This window comes from Equus przewalskii, chromosome 6, assembly GCF_037783145.1.
Source record: "Equus przewalskii isolate Varuska chromosome 6, EquPr2, whole genome shotgun sequence".
In the NCBI taxonomy this organism is placed as follows: domain Eukaryota; kingdom Metazoa; phylum Chordata; class Mammalia; order Perissodactyla; family Equidae; genus Equus; species Equus przewalskii.
In genome coordinates this window covers 38,085,337-38,110,249 of record NC_091836.1, presented here as the reverse complement: position 1 = coordinate 38,110,249, position 24,913 = coordinate 38,085,337, and the positions used below count along the sequence as shown (strand labels likewise).

The 24,913-nt window shown below is 45.9% G+C and overlaps 1 protein-coding gene across 5 annotated transcripts in view; it reads left to right on the top strand.

Moving 5' to 3' along the window:
* Positions 1-24,696, top strand: part of KCNJ1 (potassium inwardly rectifying channel subfamily J member 1) — a 29,372-nt gene extending 4,676 nt beyond the window's left edge. The window contains exons 2-5 of one of the 5 annotated variants that reach the window (XM_070623414.1): positions 8,523-8,677; positions 10,779-10,876; positions 12,065-12,265; positions 22,253-24,696. In XM_070623414.1, the coding sequence (XP_070479515.1) occupies positions 22,274-23,392 (1,119 nt within the window). In that variant the 5' untranslated portion in view covers positions 8,523-8,677; positions 10,779-10,876; positions 12,065-12,265; positions 22,253-22,273 and the 3' untranslated portion in view covers positions 23,393-24,696. Of the gene's footprint in view, positions 1-8,522; positions 8,678-9,833; positions 10,132-10,778; positions 10,877-12,064; positions 12,266-22,252 lie in introns of those variants that run through there. The other 4 variants (XM_070623415.1, XM_070623417.1, XM_070623416.1 and 1 more) reach the window with 4 other exon arrangements.
* The last annotated feature ends 217 nt before the right edge of the window (positions 24,697-24,913 follow it).

Below are 24,913 nucleotides of genomic sequence, written 5' to 3'. Positions count from 1 at the left end.
CTCAGGTGACTATCCCTAGGGGCAGGCTCATGGTTCACTGCCCTTGATTACATTCTTGGGAGCTTTCTGGCTCTATCCAGATCCGCCATTTGTCCTTGAAAAGCTTGACAGAACTCGGAAACTATGAGTAACTGTTGTTAGCTTCTCACAGGAAAAAGACTCCCTGAAATTTGGCCCCTTGGAGTCCAAGTCCAGTGATGAGATGTTCAGAGAGATAAGAGTGATCCTAGTCTTTACTGGAAGGTGCATTCAACTATTTCAGGATCAAAGTCTGATGTTGTTGGGGTTTGAACCGCTGATGAATTATGCATAGAGTATGGAGAGCTTGAGTTGGATTCAGAGATAAGTCACAGAATGGTCAGAGGATCACCTTAGAATAACTCACTCTGTGAGGGGCTTTCCTAAAGTGCGAAGACAGTCCCTACCTTGCAGAAGTTTTGGTCTCACTGGGAGGACACTCGTGAGCGACGGGCCTGAGTGCAGCATAGTCTACCTGGTGGGTCTCGCCTACCCAGTCTGTTTCCAGAGCGGCCCCAGCAGGGTGCAGTGGGCAGGAGAGAAGTCTCCTCTCCTCTCTCAGCTACTCCATGCCCTTAGAGGGGGAGGGGAGGGGAAGTTCTGAGAGATCCTAACTCAGAATGCTTACCTGGACCAAGTCCGAGAATCCCTTCAGAGGCTGGGGCTCTTCACGCTTCTCGCCTTGTCCAAATCCACTGTGTGTGAGAACTTGAGGTTTTCTTCCCCAGCCGATGCAGATGCTCACCACTGTTAAGACACAGACAGAATGAAATCCAGTGAGGAAAGAGGCTAGAAGAGAATTGGGGAAAAACGTGTACGGGATTTGGGTTTCGTTCACCTTCCTTTTAATGCCTGAGTTCCCTTGGCTGAGTGCTTTACAGCTGATGGTGGTTTTTGCAGATTTGGGTTTCTAGAGACAAAGATGCTTCTTTAAGTATCTTGTAGCAGTGAAAGAAGGGGTGTGGAGGGCGGGGGGACATGAGCCCAGTCCCGGCTGGCACCTGGAGCCGTGTGAGTAGAGAGATCACAGGGGCATGAAGTGGGCCAATTCCTTCCCACGGGTCTGCCTACAGCGACAGTGAAGTGAAGCTGGAAACAGGCCGTCACTTGAGAAGGTCAGCCCAGGGTTGTGGGCTAAAATTTCTTTCTAGCATATGAAGAGGCTGGTTTTCTCATACCTACTGAAGACAAGATGACAGTCGATTCAAATCTCAGCCTAAGGATTTGGGTTAGATATCAGGAAGAAGGCTGGTCTGTAGAAGTTTTGAGAGGCAGGAACAGATTTCAGGAGGAAATGGGAGTAAGCTGCTGGCCATGTTCCTTGGGCAGACATGGAACCTGAGTCTGTCTGTCTGGGAGGGGCTTTAGGGTGGCTGGCGCACAGGCAGGGCATGACCTGGTGCTCTTGGAAGTCTTTTCCCATCCCGGCTCCTGCAAGGGGGCTTTGCGTGAGCCCTTCCCTCTTGGTCTTGTGTTCTTGCACCACAGAGCTGAACCCCACTGACCCCACTCTCTCTGCTGGTTTGTGGGAGCAGAGACGCTCTTCAACGATGCACAGCTTAAGCTTGGACCAAGGACAGTCGCTGCCTCCCCTGTTTACGCCTTTCCCCGGCATGCCTGGGTCTACCCCGTAAACCAGCCTTGCAGCTTCCTTTCTGCTGAGGCCCCAGAGACCCCAGAGGTGCCATAAACCCCAGGCAGCCAATGGTCGAGGCTTTCCCCCTCTTACGCGCCCTGCCCCACCTCTCCACCCTGCTGCCCGCAGCTCTGCCTCCTCACTCCAGCAGTCTCTTGTTCTGTTCTAAATGCTCAGCACACTCCTCCACATGGGACTGTCCCAACTGACTCCCTTCCCCCCATCCCAGGTCCCTGAGCATCCATCCTGAGCTGCTAGTGAGTGCTGCTTCAGGAAGCCGTCCTCTTTCAGTCCCCTGAGCTGGCCACTTTTCTGCAGGAAGGAGCGTGGGTGGAAGCTGGCAGTGCAGTAGTTCCTGTCTTTGCCTGCTTAGCCATGTGGGTGAGAGGGGCCCCAGGGACTCTAATAGCCAGACCACAGGCAGGCTAATTTCCAAATGCAGATACAGTAAATGCTATGCATATTTTGTTGGTGACTATATACCAGATGCTGAGCCATTCCTAGTCCCTGCCTGAGATTGGGGATGAAGAGAAGGCACAATGCCTGACAGAAAGATGCTGGTTTTGCCTCTGCACGGTTGGCTCTTCCTGCCCGAGTTAATAAAAGTAATCTCGGACGTTGTGCATAACATGTTTTTGCTTTTCCAAGTATTCCAGTCAGGCCCAAGCAGCGTGGCCAGCATGCCCCAGACATGGGGAAATTACTCTGCCAGGGGAGGGCTCTGGAGGGGCCCGCTCACACAAGTTGGTCACGGGGGAGCTGGGTTGCCCAGTCTCCATGGATCTTTCCTCTGTATCGCACTGGCTTTCAGAGCCACCCCGCCTCTCACCTTTCTAGCAGCTCCAGGCAAAGTTTTCTTCTTTCTTCTCTCCTTGCGTCCTGCTAGCCCCGCGTCCTGCAGCGCTGGGCAGCGTCTCCAGGCTGTTGTGTCTCCAGGCCCTTGGTCCAGCTAATGTGGGCCACAAGACCCACCCTTGCAGTGGCACTGGACTAATTTTCAATATTCCCATTGGCGATGCCTTCACTTTTCTTCAGAGAATCTTCTGGAATCCCTGCTGTAGTAATAGCAAAGAGACTTCTGAAGTTCCTTAAGTCATCTCCTCCTGCAGGGCACACCTGCATTTAAAAATTCATTCATTTCTATATTTATTCATTTCACTACGAAGCCTATGAGGTGTCAGGGACTTATCTGGGGCAGGTAGTTATTGTTTCTATTGTAAATTGTCAATATAGGTAAGACTCTTCATCGCAAACCTACTGTAGCATCATATCGTCCTTTCAGTCAAAAAGTTCTTCCTTACGTCTAACTGAACTCCCTCTTGCTACAGTTCCAACTCACTTTTATATAGTCCGTCGCTCATCTACCTGAACTCTCCCAAACACTGCGTCATTTAATGTGTGTGATGGCCCTGGGAGGTAGATTGTTATTGTCATTTGACGGATAGGAAAACTGCAGCTTGATTTGGCCCCTCGGGCAGGCCTCCTTCCTGAGCTCTCCAGGTTTCTTAAATCTGTCTGAAATTCGAAAACTCTCTGAGCAATGCCCTCGGCAGGAGCCTGCAGGTGCTGCTGCAGGTAGTGAGGGGGCCGAGTCCGAGCTTGCCCCGCCTCTCTTCTCATGGCCTTGCCGCCCCCACAACCTTGGCACCCAGCGCCCTTCTACTTACTGATACTTTTCAAGGTCACCCTCGTTGCTGTTGCTTTCTTAGCCCTTATCACAATCTATGATTTCCGTGCTTCTTGGGTCCCTTTTTATTATCTGTCCAGCTCTCTCCACCTCCCCGAATATCACTCTTATTAATGCTACATCCCCAGCTCCTGGCACAGAGCCCAGCGTGTGATACTCTCAGTAAGTGTTTATTGACAGAAGGACAACAGGAAGGAACAAGCAAAGAAAGAGCGGGCAAGGAAGGAGAGAAAGAAGAGAACCGAATTGGAAGGCCTGCCCTTTCCCCAGGCTGGCCTGCCTTTCCTCCCCGACCTGAGCTCAGAAATCACCCATCTTATGGGCCAAATCTTCAGGGACTGTGGCAGAAGGATCCAGTATGATTTGGGCTCCCATCTCAGCTCTGCCTCACAGGAGCTACTTAACCTCTCTAAGCCTCAGCTGCTTCTCTTGTAAAACAGAGATAATGACACAACTTTTACGGTCACTGTGAGGATTAAAGGAAGGCCTTTCTGCAAGGCCCCTACCACAGTTTCTGGCACACAGCAGACACTCAACAAGTGTCCATTCCTTTTCCCCTGCCGTAATTTCGATCCTTCAACCTCAATCCTGTAAAGTCAAGTCAAACCTCGCAGTGTGCCCCCCTCACTTGTGAGAGGCGATCTGCCCAGCTGGTATGAGGGTCTTGCAGAGAATACACCGCCAGCCTTCCGTCTGAGCCAAAGAAGTCATATCGGAAGGGATGTGCTTTAATGAGTTTCTTCCAGTGATTAAAACCAAGGTGGACACATATCATACCAGTTGAAACCATAGCAGGCTGAATTCTAACTTTCTGGCTCTGTGAACTTGGATCAATAACTTGGCTTCTCTGATCTTTGGTTTTCTCCTCTATATACTGGGAGTAATAATGATGTTGTCCATGTCACATGGTAGTTGTAACAATTGAGTTTACACATGGAGGGGGCCTGGAACAGAGCAAGATCCATACACGTTAGTTATTGTTGATCCACGGGTTTGAGGAAAAACTACCCTCAGACAGAACTAGATTCAAGAAAACTTTATGGAACATTCATTAATTGCCAGTTACTCTCATACATCTCGTCTCCTTTCATCTTCAAATAACACTGAAAGATATACCCCCTTCCCATTTTTCCTTCACCCATCAATTGACTCATTCAGCAAACACTGACTGTAGCCAGAGTCAAATGCCATTCTAACAATGGTGACTCGTCAGTAGAATCTGGTGGCATGTGGTTGCCTTAATTCCCCTATCTCTCCTGCCATATCTCAATTGTCAGGGCTTGCCGTTGTGGTGCACAGCTCCTCTAGGAGCAGAGGGTTTCTCTGGGGACTTCTGCGTGGTCAGGAGTGCACACTTACCTGTCCCCTCATTTCCAGTTCCCCCACCTGCAGCTCATTGCAGGGCCTCCCTGAGTCCCACACTGCACCTGCTCGCTCTATTTCATCCACATTTTCTTTAGTTTCTCTGAGCTCTTGCCTGTGATTCAGCTATTTTTGCACTTTTAAGAACTTTCAAATCCTTGACCAAGTAAATAAACACTAAAAATGGTTAGTTTTTTGATCATGCAAACAAATGTTCAGAAACACATGTGTTTCTCATGTACAATTCTAAGCACAGTATTGAGTTTGAAATACATGAGATGTATGTGCCACTACACATTGTAGGAAATCTAAGCTTAAGTTAATCACCAGGGAAATGCAAATCAAAATCACAGTGAGATATCACCTCATACCTCAGAATGGCTATTATCAAAAAGAAAAAACTAACAAGTGTTGGTGAGGATGTGGATAAAAGGGATCCCTTGTATACTACTGGTGGGAATGTAAATTGATGGAGCCACTATGGAAAACAGTATAGATCTTCCTCAGAAAAATTAAAAAAAGGACTACTGTGTGATTGAGCAATTCCACTTCTGTGTATTTATCCAAAGAAAATGAAAACACTAATTTGAAAAGACACATGCACCCTTATGTTCTTCGAAGCATTATTTACAGCAGCCAAGATATAGAAGCAAACTAAGTGTCCATCAATAGATGAATGGATAAATAAGATGTGGTGTATATATATATATATAATGGAATATAACTCAACCACAAAAAATGACGTCATCTTGCCATTTGGGACAATATGCATGGACCTAGAGGGTATTATGCTAAGTGAAATAAGTCAGGCAAAGAAAGACAAATACCGAATGATTTCACTTCTATGTGGAATCTAAAAAGCAAAACAGAAGCAAACTCATAGATACAAAGAACAAACTGGTGGTCGCCAAAGGTGGAGGTGGGGCATGAGTGAAATAAGTGAAGGGGATTAATAGGCACAAACTTCCAATTATAAAATAAATAAGTCACAGGGATGTACTGTACAGCATAAGGGATATAGTTGATACTATTATAATAACTTTGTATGGTGACAGATGGTTACTAGACATTGTGGTAATTATTTCACAATGTATATAAATATCTAATCATTACAATGTACACTTGAAACTAATCTAATACTGTATGTCACCTATACTTCAATTTAAAAAATGAGGAGGGGAAAAATGTCTGCAGAGGCATATAATGCTTATGAACAGGCACTGTCTCCGTCATCCATCAGTGTGGGCATTTATGAATTCTCCACGGGTAGTTTTCATACCATCACTGGCTGTTTATTTGGTCGTTAGTTGGGTGAGCAAGTAAAAAATGTATTCAGCTGCCATTTGGAGGAAAATAGCTTCTCTGTGTTTCTCTGTCTCCCTCCCCTCCATTTCTATTTAGAGAGAGTGTTGAGGCCCAATGGGTGATGTTGGATATAAAGTGATGAATGGATCAGACCAAGTCTGAGGACACTTGTGGCACTTCCAGCCAGGGGAAGACACGGACTTTCACTCATTCAATACATGTTTGTGGAGTCTCTACTGCAGATCTAGCTGCTGAGGATTCCGAGGAAAACAAGACGGGCTGCTTCCCGGAGTGTGCGTTCTGGTAGAGGGGAGACAGACAGAACATGAACACATAATAATTAGGTAAACAAACAAGAGGACATCCTAGAATGAAAGGAGATGGGAAGAGGCTAAAACAGAATGGAGAGGCAGAGTTGACTGAGTGAGCGCTACCTTAGATTGAACGCTGAGAGGCGCTTGGTGCTGGTGATGATGAAGCTGAGTCCTGAGTGACATGAAGGAAGTGACCATAGGAAGACCCAGAGTGGAGTTGTCCTGAAGGAGGGCACAGCAAGTGCAAAAGACCAGGCTAGGAACAGCATGGACCTCTGAGCACCCGAGCTGGTGGAAACACAGGAATGAAGTGGGGCTGGGGAGTGTAGCCGAGCCCAGGTTATATAGGGCCTTGAGGTCATAGGGTGAGGGGAGGCCAAGAGAGGCTTAAGCAAGGCAGCAGCATGATCTGATTTACAGGAGAATACTTCCCTCTGGTGATGGGCAACATAGCATAGGGAGGCGGGAGAGACAGCAGAGTCAATAAGCAGGTGACTTCTGTAGCTGAAGCAACAGTTATGGTGGTTTGGACAAAGACGGCCACAATGGAGATGGGGTGAAGAGGACATCCCCTGAATATATGTCGTAGGAAGAGCAGACAAGATGCGTTGATGGATTGGATATGGGGGTGAGAGAAAGAACAGAATCAAGACGGAATCAAGGTTTCTCTTGAACTCATGGGTGATTGTGCCATTTACAGAGCTGAGGAAGGCCCAAATTAAATGAAATAAATATAAAATAAGTTGTATTAGGTGCGAAGAAGGAAAACAAGAGGGTGCTAGGAACATTTTTTTAGAGTAGGAGTTTCAGCCCAAGGTGATCTACCCCGGGTGTGCTGCCCAGCAAGCCCAGGTGCAGATGCACCTCTCATCCCAGCACGGGGTCAAGAGACCTGAAGTCCTGCTACAAACTCTTAGGGTAAGGATGGTGTCAGGCGTCAATCACCTAGCCCTGTGCTCCAGCTGTGTCTGGATCTGGAAGGCTGGTCATGCTAACCTCAGAGGAAATTCAATTCGTCTGGCACAATTGGATCTTCATGGGCTAATCTAATCTCATTGTTTTATAGGCAATGTTTTTCTTTCTGATCCTCAGCCTTTTTTCCCCCTTTGTTAATTTTTCCCTAGTAGCCGGATAAACAAAGTCTTCTCCCTCTGGGCTTCATGTATGCCAAATGCTCCTTACAGGTCCCCTTTAAAGCAGCCCAGGGCCCGCTCTCCTCCCACTCCCAGAGGTTCTGGTGGGTGAGCTTCCGCGAGGAGCCGGGGAGGACAGGGGTAAGGGAGGCAGACGTAAAAATACATTCCAAGGCCTGTCATCTCCCCCAGGCAAGACTACACGCCTTCCTGCATTTCCTCTGCAGCTCACGTCGCACTTCTGAGTTAGTCCTTGGGTCTGGCGGGAGAGCCAGCCCCACCGGCTCAAATCCAGAGCTGGGAGTTAAAATTACTCCCCAGCTGCCAACCCGACCTTTGGCCGTCTCTTCATCGGGGCTTCTCAGCCCTGCAAAGAAAGGAAGGAACCTGACATCACTGAGGTTTCCACCGTGCTGGACCCTCTGTGGAGTGGCCTTACTCTGATTTCTATCTCAGGGTTGTGAAAGAGGTATTCTTATCTCCATTTTTATGGTGAACACTTAGCTTCGGAGAAGGAAGATGGTTTATCCTGTTGATAAGTCGAAGGGGTGGAGTTTAAACTAAGGTCTATACCACCTTACAGCCTATCCCTCACTGCCTTCAGGACAGCTGTTGAACCCATCTTTGCTTTGCCAACCCTATCCGCTGGCCTTTTGCAACGATATTCTCAGTCTTGGTGCCATGCACAACTCGAAACTCACACCCTCCAGGTGCCGGGGAGCCAGCATTTCGTTCAGCGCTGAGTCCAGTTGTTCATCTCTTGGCAATTCCTACTGGTCTTCTTTCCTCTTCTCTTCTCTGTCTGGCCCAGTGCAGCACAGGGGAGCCTTAGCAGGATGAACTATTCCGAGACTTAAAGGATATTGGGAAAAACCCATTGCTGAAAGTGGGTCCAGTTATTGGCAGTATGGTGGGAGTATGGAAGGACGAGAATAGTGACAATTTAGTTTTAGGCAGAGCAGCAATACGGACGCCTCCTAAAAAAAAGCAAACACAACTTACAGTGAGCTCCAGGGTCCTAACTGCTCATTAGCTTTCCTTAGTGACTTTTCTTTTTTGTTTTCCAGGCTTAATCGATTATATTGGGAAATTAACTCTGTAAAAACCCAGGCAGCCGGCTCAGTCACGCACCAATCAGCGCTAGAGCTGGGATTCAAGTCTGACTCTGGACCACAGGTTTCAAGGCCAGACTGAAACTGGGCCGCCTGCACACCCTGTCCAGGTAGACTGGCCTTGCTTCTTTTTGTAGGAATTTGTGCTCATAATAGGACACGAGTTATACCTTAGTTTCTTCCCCCCAAACCATCGTTTATTTATGATACTTAATAAGATCCAGATTTGGTCCCGATGGTGTGTGATGACACAGGTTATCATGCTTTATATTTATCCAGGTGAGGATTTTTTTTTTAAGGTAGGCAACTGAAAATAGCTAGGGATTGGCCTGGTACGTTCTTTCTTCCTCCTGATAGTGGCCCTTGTTGGGGAAGCACACAAGGAAATCCAGCCCTGCCTTTGAGAAAGAGGCCAACCTCTGGGAATGCACAGTGTGTAGTTTTCTGTCATTTCCTTGAGAGGCCCTGAATATGGACTCCACATAGCTTTCTCCCAGCTGTGACCCCAGGAAGCAGTAAGGATCCCCTGTCCCATACCGGTTATTTGTCATGTCCCCTTATTTTCTGTTCTTGGTGAATGTGGGGCAGAGGAAAGAATGGTATGGCAGGAATGTGGGACAAGGAGGGGTTTTAAACAGTCCTCTGGAGTTCTGGCTTATCTGTGAGGTAGTGCTGATACACCAGGAGGCTGGTTTAAATGAGAATTGGATTATTAATATTACTGACTCCAGGAATAGAACAAGGGTTATAGGCAAGGAACAAAATGCTAGAAGAAGTAAAAATAAAAGATGTACTGAGGGAAAGAGAGAGAGGGAGAGAACAAAACTGAGTCCCCATGAGAGCGGGAGAGAAGATGAGCGACCATGCGAGGGCGCAGGGAGCGCCGTGGCTGAGTTGAGGCTGGGGCAGTGGTGCAGCTGGATGGGACCACAGCCCTGTGAATTCCTCCCACCCCACTTCCGGGGCATTGGTCAGCTAGTCCATGAGTCTGTGGGCCTGCCACGCTTTTGGAACTGCAGACTCGGTCCCAAGCACATGACTTTAGCCTGACCTCCAGCCCTGGGAGGTGTGAGAGGTGAGTGGGCAGAGCTGAGACAGGACTTCGCCCTGGAGCTGCCCACTCAGGGTCAGTCCTGTGGAACGCAGGTGAAGGTGGGTGGGTGGGAGATGCCCACACTCTGCCCCAACTGCTCCGCCCCTCACCCTCTGGACTGGGTAGGGAAGAAGAAGTTCTCCCATAAATGCCGGGAGGAGAGGTAACTCTCCAGGTGCAGGCAGAGCTTCTGTTTAGGAGTGAGGATAAGCAGAGAAATCTCTCTGTACCTCCAGGATCTTGTGACCAAGAAAGTAATTTTTAATGGTGGTGCCTCCCGAATCACAGTGGCCGCTTGCTGTAGGAGGGAGGCGCCAAGTTCAGGCGAGGGCCCAACAAGGGCCTACAGTAGTGCTTCTGGCTGGTGCTGGAGGAGAGAAGTAGAAAGAGAAGAGGAAGAACTGAGGATTAAGACATGGAGGAGAGGGATGAGGATAAGAGGGGAGTTGCTGAGTCTCTTCTATGCAACAGGTATTTTTTCTGTACCAGCTTTATTGAGATATAATTCCCATATCAGATAATCCACCCATTTAAAGTGTACAATAATGTTTTTTAAGAATATTGTTTGTTGTACAAAGTTGTACAACCATAATCACCACAATCAATATTAGAACATTTTCATTAGCTCAGAAAGAAACTCCCTGACAATCAGCAATCTGACTTTCTTTCTCTGTGGATTTGTCTGTTCTAGACATCTGCATAAATGAATAACACTGCGCTGGCCTCCTTCACCTGGCACGGTGTTTTCAAGGTTCTTCCACGTTGTAGCATATATTAGTACTTCCTTCCATCTTTATGGCCAAATGATATTGCCTTGAATGGATAGGCCACATTTTATTCATTGATTCATCAGTTGATTGACATTTGGGTTGTTTGGCCATTATCAATAATGCTGCTATAAACATTTGTGTACAAGTTTTTGTGTGGATTTGTGTATTTTCCATTTACTCCCCAAAACAACAAATAGGCATTGTAATCGCCAACTTATTACAAAAAACTGAGGCTCAGAGAGGTTAAGTAACATTTTTGAGATGTAAAAACTTCTTTTGATTGGGTTTCATTGTGATAGAAGGGCAAATAAGAGGAAATAAAGTGGCATTTCACTTCATCTTTCCCAGGCCATTATGCACACCACAGAGTAAAAAGAAGGACAGAAGGAACGAGACCGAGTGCATCAGCAGGGCTGTGGTAGTCTCCACTGGCCTTCCCTCTGGAGGTAGGTGGGTGTGGGCCCCATGTATGCCCTGCCCTGGCATGGCTCTGGGGTCTGGGGGATGTCCCCCTTCTCCCACTTGCCATCCTCATTTTAGGGGCAGACACGAGAATTGTCAAGACAATTGCTGGAGTAGTTCATCTGCGTTGTGAGCAGCCAGGTGGGAAGTCTCTGCAGCAGTGCCCACTCTGAGGGGGCCCCCTCGGGTGAGCTCTGATGGGGGACAAGGAGAGTCCCAAAGAGAGGAATCCAGCGTGGGCCCAAGGGCAGCTCTGTGATGTGGAACAAAAGGGTCACCAAGGCTGCTGGCTCTGCTTCCCTCTGCCTCCAGGGCTTTCCCAGAAAACACCTGGACGTGGGAGGGTGGGTGACGTGCTGCCCCATAAATGTAACTCTGATGACTTGGCAGAACCCAAGCCAAAGCTGGTAATCATTGACCCTCAGAAGCTCCCCAGGGCAGAGCAATAGAACCAAGAAGAATGCTGGCTCTCCAGCTAATCCACTGCCTTGTGGTTTATCCTAGAGCCCTGCCCTTCTCATCACCTTTCTGATAAACGTGATACCATTGCAGCCTGGACACTGGTATAGAGAAGCCTAGAAGTAAAGGCATTACAGATAATGACATGATTGGATCTTTCATTCAGTGCATGGCTAGTACTTGCTGGAGAAATTAGAGCTGGAGGTAGTATTACTGAAGGTGTTAATAGCTTGATCACTTTCCATGTCCAGGTGTTAAGTTCTTTCTATCCATCTGTAGGATAGACGTGAATGTCCATTTTTCAGATGAGGAAATTGACACCCTGAGAGGTGATATAGTACCCAGTGCTAGAGCTGGTCGGTGACTGACTCCAGAGTCAAACCCCACCCCCACTTCTTCAATCCTGCCTGGTGGACCACTTGGTGGCCCGTGACAGCAAGACTTCAAACATAAGCTAGAATGTGGCACTAGAAGGTGTCCAGAATTCCAATCCAAACTCAAGAGCCTGGTGTTCTGTGCCTTCTGCTTAGCATGGCTCCCAGAGCCGGGCTGTACTGACGTGACACTCTTTTCCTGTGGGTACAGCGTTATGAATACTAGTTCCCAACGCCTATAGCCAAGGCATTAGCTGAACGAGTCCTCTATTTTGTAAGTTGCCAAAGTTTCAAATTCTATATGTTTTCTTAAAAACAAAGTGTCCTTTCTTGTTACAGAGACTCAGGAAAGAATGTTCAGAGCCTCCAGTCCACATGGAATTCATTCGTTTCTGGGCTGGAAAGACTGAGTTGGTGTAATACCAACCCAAACCACAGAGAACTAGAAAGGCCGACTAACAACAGGCTCTCTACGCACATAAGAAACACGACTTTTTGTAAACATTTAAATCCTTTTATTAAACTCCAGTGCCGTTTAAGGTGAGTGGCTCGGTAGATGAGATTTAGGACTTGTTCCATTATAAAATGTGTCCAGTTTTCAGAAAAACAAACTGTTCTTCCAACACATATACTTTTACAAGGAAAACAAATAGGAGGATGATTATTTTATCTCAAAATTAATTCTTCACTTCATAAAATAATTCAGTAAAGGATTCCTTTAAATACCTACTATCCTGATGTAGTAAGACTTACTGTTACATGTAATACATATATGGACAACCCAGGCTACAAGAAAGCGGATAAGAGTTTGGTTATGAGGAGCCCGAGACCACAAGGCCACTTAGGTGAAGCGTCCGCCAGTCATCTGCCCTGTCCAGGTGCCATGGAGACTGCACACCAGCACTGGAGAGTGGCGACAGGCTCCATTACCCTCTCCACAGCCTCTTCTGAAAATCAAGCACTTGGAGTCATTTACACTGTACTGCATTTATTTATTTCCTTGACAAACATTTATTGAGCATCCGCTCCTGGCCCAGGGCTAGGTGGGCAGTGGAAGAGATGGATGGGGTCACTACCCCCAGACCATCACAAAAGGAAATTGTGTAAGTTAAAATCAGGGTAAACGCTACAAATAAACAGTAAAGAGTACAATAAAATATTGTAAGGGGGGAATCAATTTAAATGAGGAGGGGGGTGGTCGGGAACTCCCCTCTCTTTGAGAAACTGACATAGAAGTTTCTTTCTGAGAAATGACATTTAGGTTGAAACCAAGAAGTCAGCCAGGAGGAGAGAGTAGAGGGCCAGGTGTTCCCAGCAGGAGAGACGGCACACGTGGCAGGCTCAGAGAGGTTAAGCGACTTGCCCAAGTTTCTCTAGTTGGTGTGAGGCAGGGCCGGGCCTCAAATGTGTGTCTCCTCGTCTCTGTATCTGTGGTCTGTGGCCTAAGCATGACCTTGGCACTCCATAAATGTTACCGAACTAACTGACTCCAAGGCCAGGGCACTTTGCCATCTGCTAGAGCGGTGAGTACACAAGACTCAGCTCACCACCCCTGGGGAGGAAGCTCCCCATCCTCCCACACTAGCCATCGTGCTGTCACTGCACACCTCCGACTGCCAAAGACGCAGTGACGGCACCGCGGAGATACCTACAAATGTCTCCAAATGGAAGACGTCATTCCCATCACTCAGGCCATTTTCTACCATTCGTTCAAGCCAGGACGGCCTGTAGAAGCTTCCAGAGTAAGCACAATGCTTAACAGTACAACATCTTCAGCTGTTTCCACAGTTCCTCTCAATTACTTTGACGTCTTGACCATTTCTGAACTCCGCCTGGCACTGAGGCCCTTCCCGCTTCGATCCAATCTAGTAGGTGCTGTACGCTCTCTGTGGAGCCCCCATCCTCTTGCATACCCTGCTTCTCTCCCTGTTTGGTGATTTTGCTCACGTTCTTCCTTGTCCCTGGAAACCTGCCCCCTGTCCCCCAGTCCAAATCCTCCCTATGTATTTAGGTTCGATATTTAGGTTGATCTCTTGGTTACTCTTACCGTGTTATTGATCTCTGCATTAAGCAAGGAAACGTATTGAAAGTCACCATTCCTGCTGCATAGTAAGTAGGTGCCGAATAAATGTTTGCCTTCCCACTGCATGGTTTAGTCACTATTTTGAGTATGACATAGGGTTTAAAAGCAAGGCCTTCTCAGTTAGGTAAACCTAGATTTTTCTAATCTTTGCTCTTCTAGGTTTCTGCTTTGTGACCTTGGGCAAATTGCTTAACTTCTCTGAATCTCAGTTCCCCACTTCCTAGGGTTTTAATGAGAACTAAATACAAAAACACAGGCAAGAGATTTTGCACTTGTGCCTGGGTGGATGCTGTAGGCTTTCTGGGCCCCAGAATTTCACTGCTCCAAGAGGGCACCATTTGGATTGTGCTCTAGAGGGCGCTGTTCACACAGAATGTAACCTGTCTCTTGCAGCTGGGAGCAGGCTGCTGGAACTCTCCACAGCAGTCTTCATTGCCCCGTTGCACACTCTCCAGAGACTTTTCTCAACCCTGGCCTTTCTCTTCATTCATTTTGAACACTGCGTCTTCACTTTTGCCTTCGTTTACCCTGTTAACTCTGGCTCAATCCACTCACGCCCAATAAGGCAATAGCTTTCCTTGGTAAAGAGCAGAACTCCTTAAAGTTCAGAAGAGAAGTATTCTTAGGAAATCTCTAGAATAGAAGGCAAGTAGATCCAGTTCTGTGACGGTGAGTTCTTCTCGTCCCCTAGGGCTCTCTTACTCTGCCGTCATCACTCCTCACACCTCAGGGATGTGTTGCTCTCCCTTCAAAACTCTGAATCAGCAACGATGAAGTGCCTCCCTTCTGGCCCTTCTTTGCAAAGCTGACACATGCTAGTACTTCCAAAATACTTTAAGAAACAGTTAGGAAGAATGATAAGGAAACAATATTGAAACACACACAGAATAAATGTCAGTTTCCAAAGCATAGGTTTCTGACTCCAGGAAAAAGACTTGCCACCGAAGACCGCTAGGACCTTGAGGACACCTTGCTTGGGTTCAGCTTCACTAGCTCCCAGGCTGGCTGCACGGGTGGGAACCCACCTGTGTTTCCTGCTGAGACCCAATCCAGGGGCCATGAAGAGATACAGGTCTTTGTGGTGAGAGTACAATTATCTTAGGATGACCAATGGCCCTGGTAAACAAGTCAGAGAGATAGAATTTCACTTGAAAATTTCTCTTGAAAATTTTAACTCATTTTAATGACTTTTCGTATTTAAATCCGGTTGCTTCCTTGAGTCTTCACATCCTGACACGAAAGCAAACCTATGTACAAAGTGCAGGTGTGTGTGTGACTTCTGGAAGAAATGGAATGGAATTGGTTCTCTCCAATTGGCTTGTAAAATGGCTTTTGTGACGTCCTAGTTACACCTCTTCTTTTGTGTGTTCTTGTGTCCTTTCGTGGTGTCACAGCCTTCCAGCGAAGCCACACCAAGAGCACCTCTGTAGCTGGACAAGTTGACTTTCTGCAGCTGGTGCAAACACACAATGTGAGGAGCTGTGGGCAGCCTCGCCGAGTGTGAGAAAGCACTTAAACAGGATTTGGGGAAGATTTAAGGAAGCAGTACTTTGCTCCGGGTTAGATGTTGTCAGGAAGTGCGGGTAATTTTATGATTGGGCACGTCAGTAAATCTTATTGCCTAGAAGGAGAGAAGACTAGTGTGAGGCTAAACCTGCTAATGGCAAAGAAGCAGGGGTCCCTCATAACGGCCAGGATAGGGGGATAGTGGTCATTTTTATGGTTTGGACAATGTTCATGACTTTTTCTGTGTTTGGACCTGATCATCGTGTGGGCTTGTCTGCTGTTGATGTTCTGTGAAATTGTTTGTGTTCAACAGAAAATCAAGACCTAGCTGTGAGTCCCAGACGTCAGGGCTGCTTTTCTCCTTTCCAATGGGCACACGCATATATATATATGTGTATATATATTTAGTGATCTGATCATCTTGCTTGATGTCTACGGTAGGAGAAGACCAGCATCATGACCACGTCTCTGCTCAGCCTTGCCGAGGATAATTCTCTCCCTCTATCCTCTTCCACCTCACCCAGATAAGGCTTCTGCCTTGATTATAGGCAAATCCTTTATAAAAACATGTCTGCCTTTCCCAGGTCTTCTATTCCACGTGGAAGGATGGGCTCTGAAGCCAGTCAGTTCACAGACACTGATGTATTGTCAGAAGTTTGTCACTCTCTCTTAGAAGCCTTCCCTCTCACTAGGCTGTCACCTCCCACACAGCCCATTGGGCTCTGTGTAGTAGAGGCTGAACGGCCTGGGTCAGTGACACCCGGTTAAACTGCTGCACACGTTTGAACTTCGGGCTAACAGTAATAGTTGCTACTATTTATTGCATGCTTGCTACGTTCTACGAACTTTACATATGCGATTGTGTTTAAAACACACCACAACCTTTGAAAGTATATTCTTGCAGCCATTTCACAGATGAGGAAACTGAGGTTCAGTAAGGCTAAGTGGCTTGCTCAGGTCACCTGGCCATTAAGTGCCAGAAGTGGAGTTCAAATCTGTATCTGTGCTTACCAAGCTGGAGTTCCTTCCACTCTGCCTCCCTGCCTTTCATTATTAACTGTGCCATGAGCATCTGGACCAGGTCTCCCATCCTCTCTTGATCCCCCACGCATGGCACATCTTGTACTTCTCCGGCAGTGCTAATGGCTGGCTGGCTCCAGAGATCCCTACAGCACCTGGTGTGCCTCGTGAGAGCACCAGCACCCTCGGACCTCGCAATTCCCTGGCTCTTGTTGTCAAACTCTCTGGAAGGAGCAAGGTACCCGGGAAAGTCTGGGCTGCATTCCCATCCTGGACACAAGCAGACTTGTGCCTTCTCAGTGGAGAGGGCCTGGGGGCACTCACTCCAGGGGAAATGTGGGAAATTCCTGAAGGGCATTCCCAAATCTAGCCTGGAAGAGTCCTGAGGTTCAGACACCCTTTTACACACCCATGAGGCCAGGAAAAATTGTTTCCATTGGTCTTGCTAAGTTCTATTTAAGAAGAGCTTATGCTGACCCCAAGTGGGCTGCCCGATAATGCTGAAGACATCAGAGAGAACTTCTCTTGGAATTAGGGAACAAAAAGATGCCCTCTGTCCACAATAGGTTCTGGATGTGAAAGGAGTAGTTCACGGAGCTGGATGCCTTAGCGCTCCTCGGGGCCCTGAGCATTTGCAAATCCAGCGGAGGGGTTATCCTCAATAGCTTGAGACCATTTTCATAGAAAACAGGAAGTCGTCTGCAGGAGCAGGTAGAGGCATTTGTTCCAGCTCCTCACCCAGGGTGTTGAAGACAATAAACTTCACGCAGCCTGTCGGGTCTCCTCCTTGGTGGCTGCTTTAGAACCCCGTGCTCAGTCGTCTCAGGGCCGTAAGGCTGCTGCGTAGCATGATTGAATTACTTATCTGAGAGCAACTTGAGAGCAGGGGCTGTCACCTCTTTTGTTTCCTAGCACAGTGCCTGGTACACAGGAGATGTTCAATGAATAGAGTGTCTGTCTGATTATATTGATTAAGAAGGCAGAGAGCACGTCCCAGAATCCCATTCTATGCCTTGCTGTGGTAGGTCCTCAAGAAATGCTTGTTGATTCAATGGACCGTTGGCCTGAAACAAAGCAGTACATTTTCATGGAAACTTGAATTTCTTCTCCACCAAAGGGACTACAGAAAATAATCTGGCTCTGCTCTCAGGACCCATAACTCATATTTTCTACATCCAGCATAAAATCTCAACTCCTAGAAATGTCCTGAAGGAAACTAAGGCTGTGAAAGGTTTCTCTGAAAGGCGGCCTGCAGTCAGTGTTCATCTATGTAGAGAGATGATAGCTGTGTGATTCTAAACAGAGGTAATAAAGCCAGGTCTGTTTGCCCTCCTCTCTCTGATGCTGAGGCTGTCGAGCGTGCTGGAGGCGGGAGGAGGCGGTGCGACAAGTGCTGTAGGAAACCCCAAATTCGTAAAGGCTTGTTCTCAGGTGGAGGCCCGCAAGCACAGCCTCTGTGCTGATGCTGCAAATACAGTCTCATCTGTGAGCTCAAGCTGTAGGTACCTCACTTAGGATGAAGAGGATTTGTTTGATGTGGGCCTTGCATGCAAATGAAACCTGCATTTTTACGAAGAAAAGGAGATTCAGGAGGAAAATAAGTTTCTTTTCAAGAATTTGAAGGACCGCTAAACAGAAGAGGCTTGAGACTTATTTAGAATTATAACGAGCTGTCCCTGAAGTGGAACTAGACGTGTGTTCTCTATATCAGTTTCTCCTCTAGTCTACAACACGGACATCACACAGGCACACCAAGCACTGAGTGTGCTGGCCCTGCTGGCCTTTCCAGCCCACGTCTCACCGAGGGCCCTGGCACTCTGTTACCTATTTCCCTGAGACTTCTTCAGCTCCTCCAAGTTCTCTTCTTCTGTTGCCGCTGCCTGGGTCACACCCAACAATCACAGCGCAGCGCGGTCATTACCATGTATGCGGGAATGTCTCTTCCAAAATACCTCCATTGGTGGGGAGCCGTATAAGTGACAGCAAACTCATTGCTGTTAGCCGTGCATTGATTAATTTATTTATTATCATTCAGCAGACATTCATAGAGTTCCTACTATATGTGACTCTAATGCCATCTTCAGGCCCTCGCCTGGTGGTACTTCTCTGCCCCTCAGAACAGGTGCTCCCGGGAGCACTCCCACTGTTTGCTGACCTGTCATGCATCTCAATGCGTTTGATTGTTTATCAGCTCGTTCCCGTCTCCACCTCTACACTCGACTGGAAGCTCCTTCACGACGACAAGGACTGTGCCCATTTGGCAGACAATTGCTTCCCTGATGTCTAGCACAGTGCCTAGTAAACACACAAGTACCACCACGTCAGTGTTGGATGATGACAGATACACTCACTAATGCACACGTAAAGGCATTCAGTTTTCTGTCAGTTGAAGCGTTTTTGCAGAGGGTGGATACCCATCTAACAGAGAGCCATACGGACCACACTACACTGCAGTCGCGGGTTTACTGAGCTCACTTCTCCATTCGACTGCGAGCTCCTTGAGAGCAAGAACAGGGTTCTGTTTGTCTTTGAAATCCTAAAAAATAAGCAAACAATTAATGTTTGGGAAGTTTACAAAAAGTCTATTTTCTGAGAACGGACTGTTTACAGAACAAGAAAGCTGGAGCACTGAATAAAAACGTGGCAATGATAGGATCCACTTGCTTGGCCAGGCCACTAGGACTCGCTTGGTAAATATTAGCTAATATACAGCCCTTTGCTTGCTATTAAGATTTACTGATTTCAATAGAAAGTAACCTAAAAACTGTGCTTAATCCAGACACCAGGGCCAATCTCTAATTACCCAATAGTTCAAAAAATGCATATTGGCTCTGTCAGTGGTTAGATTAAATGCCACTGTGTAAGCAAAGTAGGAGACGTGCTGTGGATAGCGGGTCTGCTGTGCAGATGATGGGTTTGGTCAGAGGACGAAGTTATCCTGGATTCTTGCCGTCTCTAGGTGTAATTCTTCTCACTCTTTGAATAAATAAATCAACAGCATTGGTTAACCCAGTACGCATAAAAAGTACTTTCAGTTAATGCCAGATTTTATAAAATAAATCCAACAATAAAGGCTGCTTTTAAATCTCAGTTTCTTACATAACAGTAACCGTTGTATAAAGAGATTAACATGGTATCTTGTTTCTTCCTCGTGTGGTTTTACTTTCATCTTACAAATACGCACTTATCTCTGTCTATGTATTCACCTGTATTTGTGTGAACTCTTGGAAGTCTCAGTATCTCGGTGTGTTTCCGAGAATAAGCTGGGAGATTGATGATAACTAATTGTTTCTGGTGAAAAGTTATTAGGAATGACCAAGGAGAAACAGCAAGAGAGCTATAGAGCGTGGCAAAGGAGAGGAGCCAAAGGCTAGGAACATAATCCACACCTGCTGCCCAGGGACCTTAGCTGGTGGTTTGTCACGTCTTAGCATGACGGTATTCAAGCCATGTGAGGTGTGGGGGAAAATAGTACGTACCCAGCTTGGGGCTTGGTCTAACAACAACCAATTGCCTTTGTTCAAACAATGCAACTCCGTTATCAAATTAAGTGTTTTCAAGCTAATACAAATTAGTATCAGTCCACTGACCAAAGCCTAAAATAAATGAGGCTGGGTCTAGAAGAAATCAGCCTGTGTACACAGACCAACTCCTGACACCACTTCCTTGCTTTTCCCAGCCATGGATGCCTCGGGTCAGAATATGTTTAGGATGTTGGTAAGTGCAGAAAATCTTGGGAAAGCATTATAAGCTGGTTGCTTTTGTTTCAGCTCTTTGCAAGGCCAGGCAAAAATATTTTGTTAGTAATACAGGCAGGGAAACCAAAACTTATCCAAGAGATAAATCAGGGGGTACTTCACTCTGCAGAAATATTCTTTATTCTCAAAAGTAAAATGAATTTAAGAGAGACTGGAGGGAAAGAGTAGTGGGAAAGAAAAACTCAGAAGTTGGTGTCTTAGGAGCCATCTCTGGAATTGTAATGTAAGACAAAAAGAATGTGGATTCAAGTGATAAATGGTGGCTTTTGAATTCATTATTTTAGGTGAGATCCATTCTATGAAGAGCTTTTGAAACAGTGTGAGCTTCCATAAACTTGGGAAAGGGAGAAAGTCTCCAGTGAATGTATGCAAGGTTAAATGACGTGTGTGCAGAGAAAGGGGAGAGCCTGGGGCAGAAGGAGACTCTCTCTCCTTTGGTATGCCTCACAGGGGACTGTCCCCTAATCCTCTTTGGAGACATGGGGTCAGTGAAGGTTGGGTGGGCCGAGGGCAGGGCCGTCTGAGTGTGCGCACTGCTGTTTGCTCTCCTGGTAGCATTTTTTCTTTTTATGTCTTTAGAACCTGTCTCCAAAATTTCAAATCATCTCAGCTGTGTCTCTTGCTGTTGACTTCTGTGTTTTCACCTGGGTTGAGGCTGTGAGCTAGACACTGTAGAATATCACTTGTGTTTAAAATTTATCACTAAGTTGGTTTCGCTTCCCAATTTGTATGAATAAACATATTTTGAAGGGGGATTTTGAAACCTATTTTAGAAACATATTTGCATTTAATTTAAAATACCACGAAGACATTTCTAACCGTGGTGGGCACACCTTGGGGGTGGGGACGGGCACACCTAGGGGAGGAGGTAGTCTAGTATTTGTGACCTCTGGGTCTCATTATTGTTGGCTGTTTAGGGGAAAATCCCTTCACCCTTTTGCTATAAAATGGAAGTCACAATAACATCATCAATAAGAAACCATTGATCAGGTTACATTTTGAAGAGGTTAATTCATTCACTGAGTTATTCCACTTATGTTTATTGAATAAATAGTAAGCACCCATTGACGGTGCTAGCAGCTAGAATAGAGAAACAAATAAAACATAGTTCCACCCTTATGGAGTATTATTTGAATCAGTGCTCCCCAGACCTTCAGCCTTGGAGCAGGGAAGGAAGTGTGAGATATTGGTGGTCACCATCATACCGTTCCTTTTGAGAATCTTGGCAAATCGTGGAGGAAGAGTAGAAACAGCTTGTAGATCCACTGAGAAAACTTCCGAGATCATCCAGTAGGACTTGACCAAGCAGTATTAAGGAACTCTGCTCTAAATAGTGTCAAGAATTAAAAAAAAAAAAAAAGGAAGTTGACGAATACTTGTCTTAAAATGTCTCAGGGCAATCCAACTTTAGAGTATAAAATTTACTAACTGAGATGCAAGATGGTGCGGTGTGGTAGAGGTTCCTCCAGACTGGAAGGAGGGCACCTTGTGCTTTAGTTATTGTCCTGCCACTGATTGGGTCCATAACTTTGGACGCGTCATTACAATTTCCTGAATCTCAGTCCCTTCATTTGATAAATGTGAGAATTGAATTGGATTAAGATTTCTGCTGATATTTGAGTACCAATTGCAGTACACAAGATGATTTAGGTAGTATATTGATAAGTGGGTTTTGTTCATAGTTATTTATTTTTGTAAATTACAAAAAAAGTAAATAGTACATCAAGCTTCTGCTTTCACAGATATTTTTGCTTAGAATTAGGCTAAGTTTATTAAAGAGAAAAGAGTTGATTTAAAAAATAATATCGAGTAAATTGTAGTACCGATCATAATTGGTTATCATAAACATTTTTAAGATTTCGTGTAACTTACTGAGGTCAAGAAACACTTGAATATATGCTCTGTTAGATTCATTCCATTTCTCTCTCTCTCTAATTATTTTTCCTTTTTACATTTAAGCAATATTGTCTCCTAGTGGAAAGTTTCTACTGGAAATAGTATTGTGGTATCCAGAATAAACTTGTCAGCTTGCCCAAACGATCAGTAACCCAGATTGTTTTGAATGGTCTTTTCATATATAGTTAGCTCTTTATGTGAGTCATCTAGTTCACTGCTGCTATAAACATAATTTTGTTTTGTTTTTCTTTGATGTGTTTTCAGAACAGGGTGTTGACAGAAAGAATGTTCAAACATCTTCGGAAATGGTTTGTCACTTGCTTTTTTGGGCATTCTCGGCAAAGAGCGAGGCTCGTCTCCAAAGATGGAAGGTGTAACATCGAGTTTGGCAATGTGGAGGCACAGTCAAGGTTTATATTCTTTGTGGACATCTGGACGACCGTGCTTGACCTCAAATGGAGATACAAAATGACGATCTTCATCACAGCCTTCTTGGGGAGCTGGTTCCTCTTTGGTCTCCTGTGGTATGCTGTAGCCTACATTCACAAAGATCTCCCCGAGTTCCATCCTTCCGTCAACCACACCCCTTGTGTGGAGAACATTAATGGCTTGACTTCAGCTTTTCTGTTTTCTCTGGAAACGCAGGTGACCATTGGATATGGATTCAGGTGTGTGACAGAAAAATGTGGCACTGCCATTTTTCTGCTTATCTTCCAGTCTATACTCGGAGTCATCGTCAATTCTTTCATGTGTGGTGCCATTTTAGCCAAGATCTCCAGACCCAAAAAGCGTGCCAAGACCATTACATTCAGCAAGAATGCAGTGATCAGTAAACGGGGTGGGAAGCTTTGCCTCCTAATCCGAGTGGCTAATCTTAGGAAGAGCCTCCTTATTGGCAGTCACATATATGGAAAGCTTCTGAAGACCACGGTCACTCCTGAAGGAGAGACCATTATTTTGGACCAGATCAATATCAACTTTGTAGTTGATGCAGGGAATGAAAATTTATTCTTCATCTCCCCACTGACAATTTACCATGTCATTGATCACACCAGCCCCTTCTTCCACATGGCAGCAGAAACTCTCCCCCAGCAGGACTTTGAATTAGTAGTGTTTTTAGATGGCACGGTGGAGTCAACCAGTGCTACCTGCCAAGTCCGGACATCCTATGTCCCAGAAGAAGTGCTTTGGGGCTACCGTTTTGCTCCCATAGTATCCAAGACCAAGGAAGGGAAATACCGAGTGGATTTCCATAACTTTAGCAAGACAGTGGAAGTGGAGACCCCTCACTGTGCCATGTGCCTTTATAACGAGAAGGATGCTACAGCCAGGATGAAGAGAGGTTATGACAACCCCAACTTCATCTTGTCAGAAGTCAATGAAACAGATGACACAAAAATGTAGCAGTGGCTTTTCGACACAAATAAAGCAAAGTCTTGAAGATACCTAGTGACTAGAAGCATTATAATATAATCAATAATTTGGGGGTTTGAAGGTAGGGCAAGAGACTTCAAAGTCTACCCGCCCCTGAACCTAATAACCATGATCCTACAAGACACGTAGCTCTACAAGGCAACTGCATTAGAACATGCATTATATTTACAGAAAACTGGAATATGGAAGCCCTAGGAGCTCAAGTGGAATCTATAGATGATTATTTGAAATCATGCCATGTTGATGGAACAGACAAAATCATCAAAAGTCTCACGGACAGGCCAAATGAGACTTTTAAAAGTCTCCTTGAAGAAGTTATGAGCTTTAGATAGGATAAGGGAAAAATCATATTCTCATTTTGATTCTACTGATAAGAAAAAAGTCACTTTTATGTTAACACTGGCTTTTATCAAAGGAAAAATTATTTCCTGAGTTGAGGGAGATGAATCAATCAAAGACAATGAGAAAAGACTGACACACAAAGAACGTTTGTGAGGCTCTGACCTTCTCCAACGCTGGTTGTTGGAGCTTTCATCTCAGTCTGGGTCACGCTGTGTTTCCAGAGGATGGAGGGAAGCCTCAGTCCATGCACTCCACACCTCTACGTACCCAACATGGGGAGGAGCACTGAGCCCAGCACTGGGATAGGCTTCAGGGCCTATCCAGGCATGGCAGCCCAAGTTGGGTTTTGGCCCAAGTGATCTCATGTGGCACATTTAGACAGAGGGTAAATCACCACTCTAGAATCTCAATGAACACCTTCCTGCAAGAAAGGATGCTGGATTTGAAATGGTGGTGGCATTTCTTCTAATTTGTGTTAGAAGGGATTTGGGCTACAAATCTGTGAGAAGAGTGTTTCTTCCTCTTCCAGGAAGGCAATGAGGAATTTGAAGGTACCAAGGCACCTCAAGGGGAAAGTACTGCGAATGCTCCGGAGAGAAAAAAAGTTCCCTGTGTTTTTCTGCTTAGGGTTTGTACTGAAATGCCATTTCTAAAGGAGAAGTGTGAAAGGGAAAGGATGTGACCCACTGTGAGGCAAGTGCGAGGTCTTCCTTTCTCTGAAGGCCAACACTGCATCTTCCTCAAAGGGACCAACCCAGTATAATGATTGATCTTTAGGGGAAGGTTTCACTGTGAATGTCTTGTTCAGTTCCCCTCCTACGTTATTTTGAATGTATTCTGGAAAGTATGGTACTCAAAGCTGCTTAGGAATCAAAATGTTTTCAGTGTATTGACTAATATATTAAATCTCTGTAACTGTGCATATACTTCCCAAAAGTGTCAGTTATTGTGTATTAATTGTGACAGACCAACTGGAGAAAATCCTCTCACTGAGGGTGGACTTTCTCCTGGGAGAGGCAGGAGGGGTGGGAAGATGGTAAATAGGACATATATGTTGTCTTGACTCCAGCTTCCCAGGGAGGAAATGACCTCGGCTACAGAGATGTCCCTTCCTGTGTAGCGCCGTCAAATCACTCCAGTGTGAGTCTT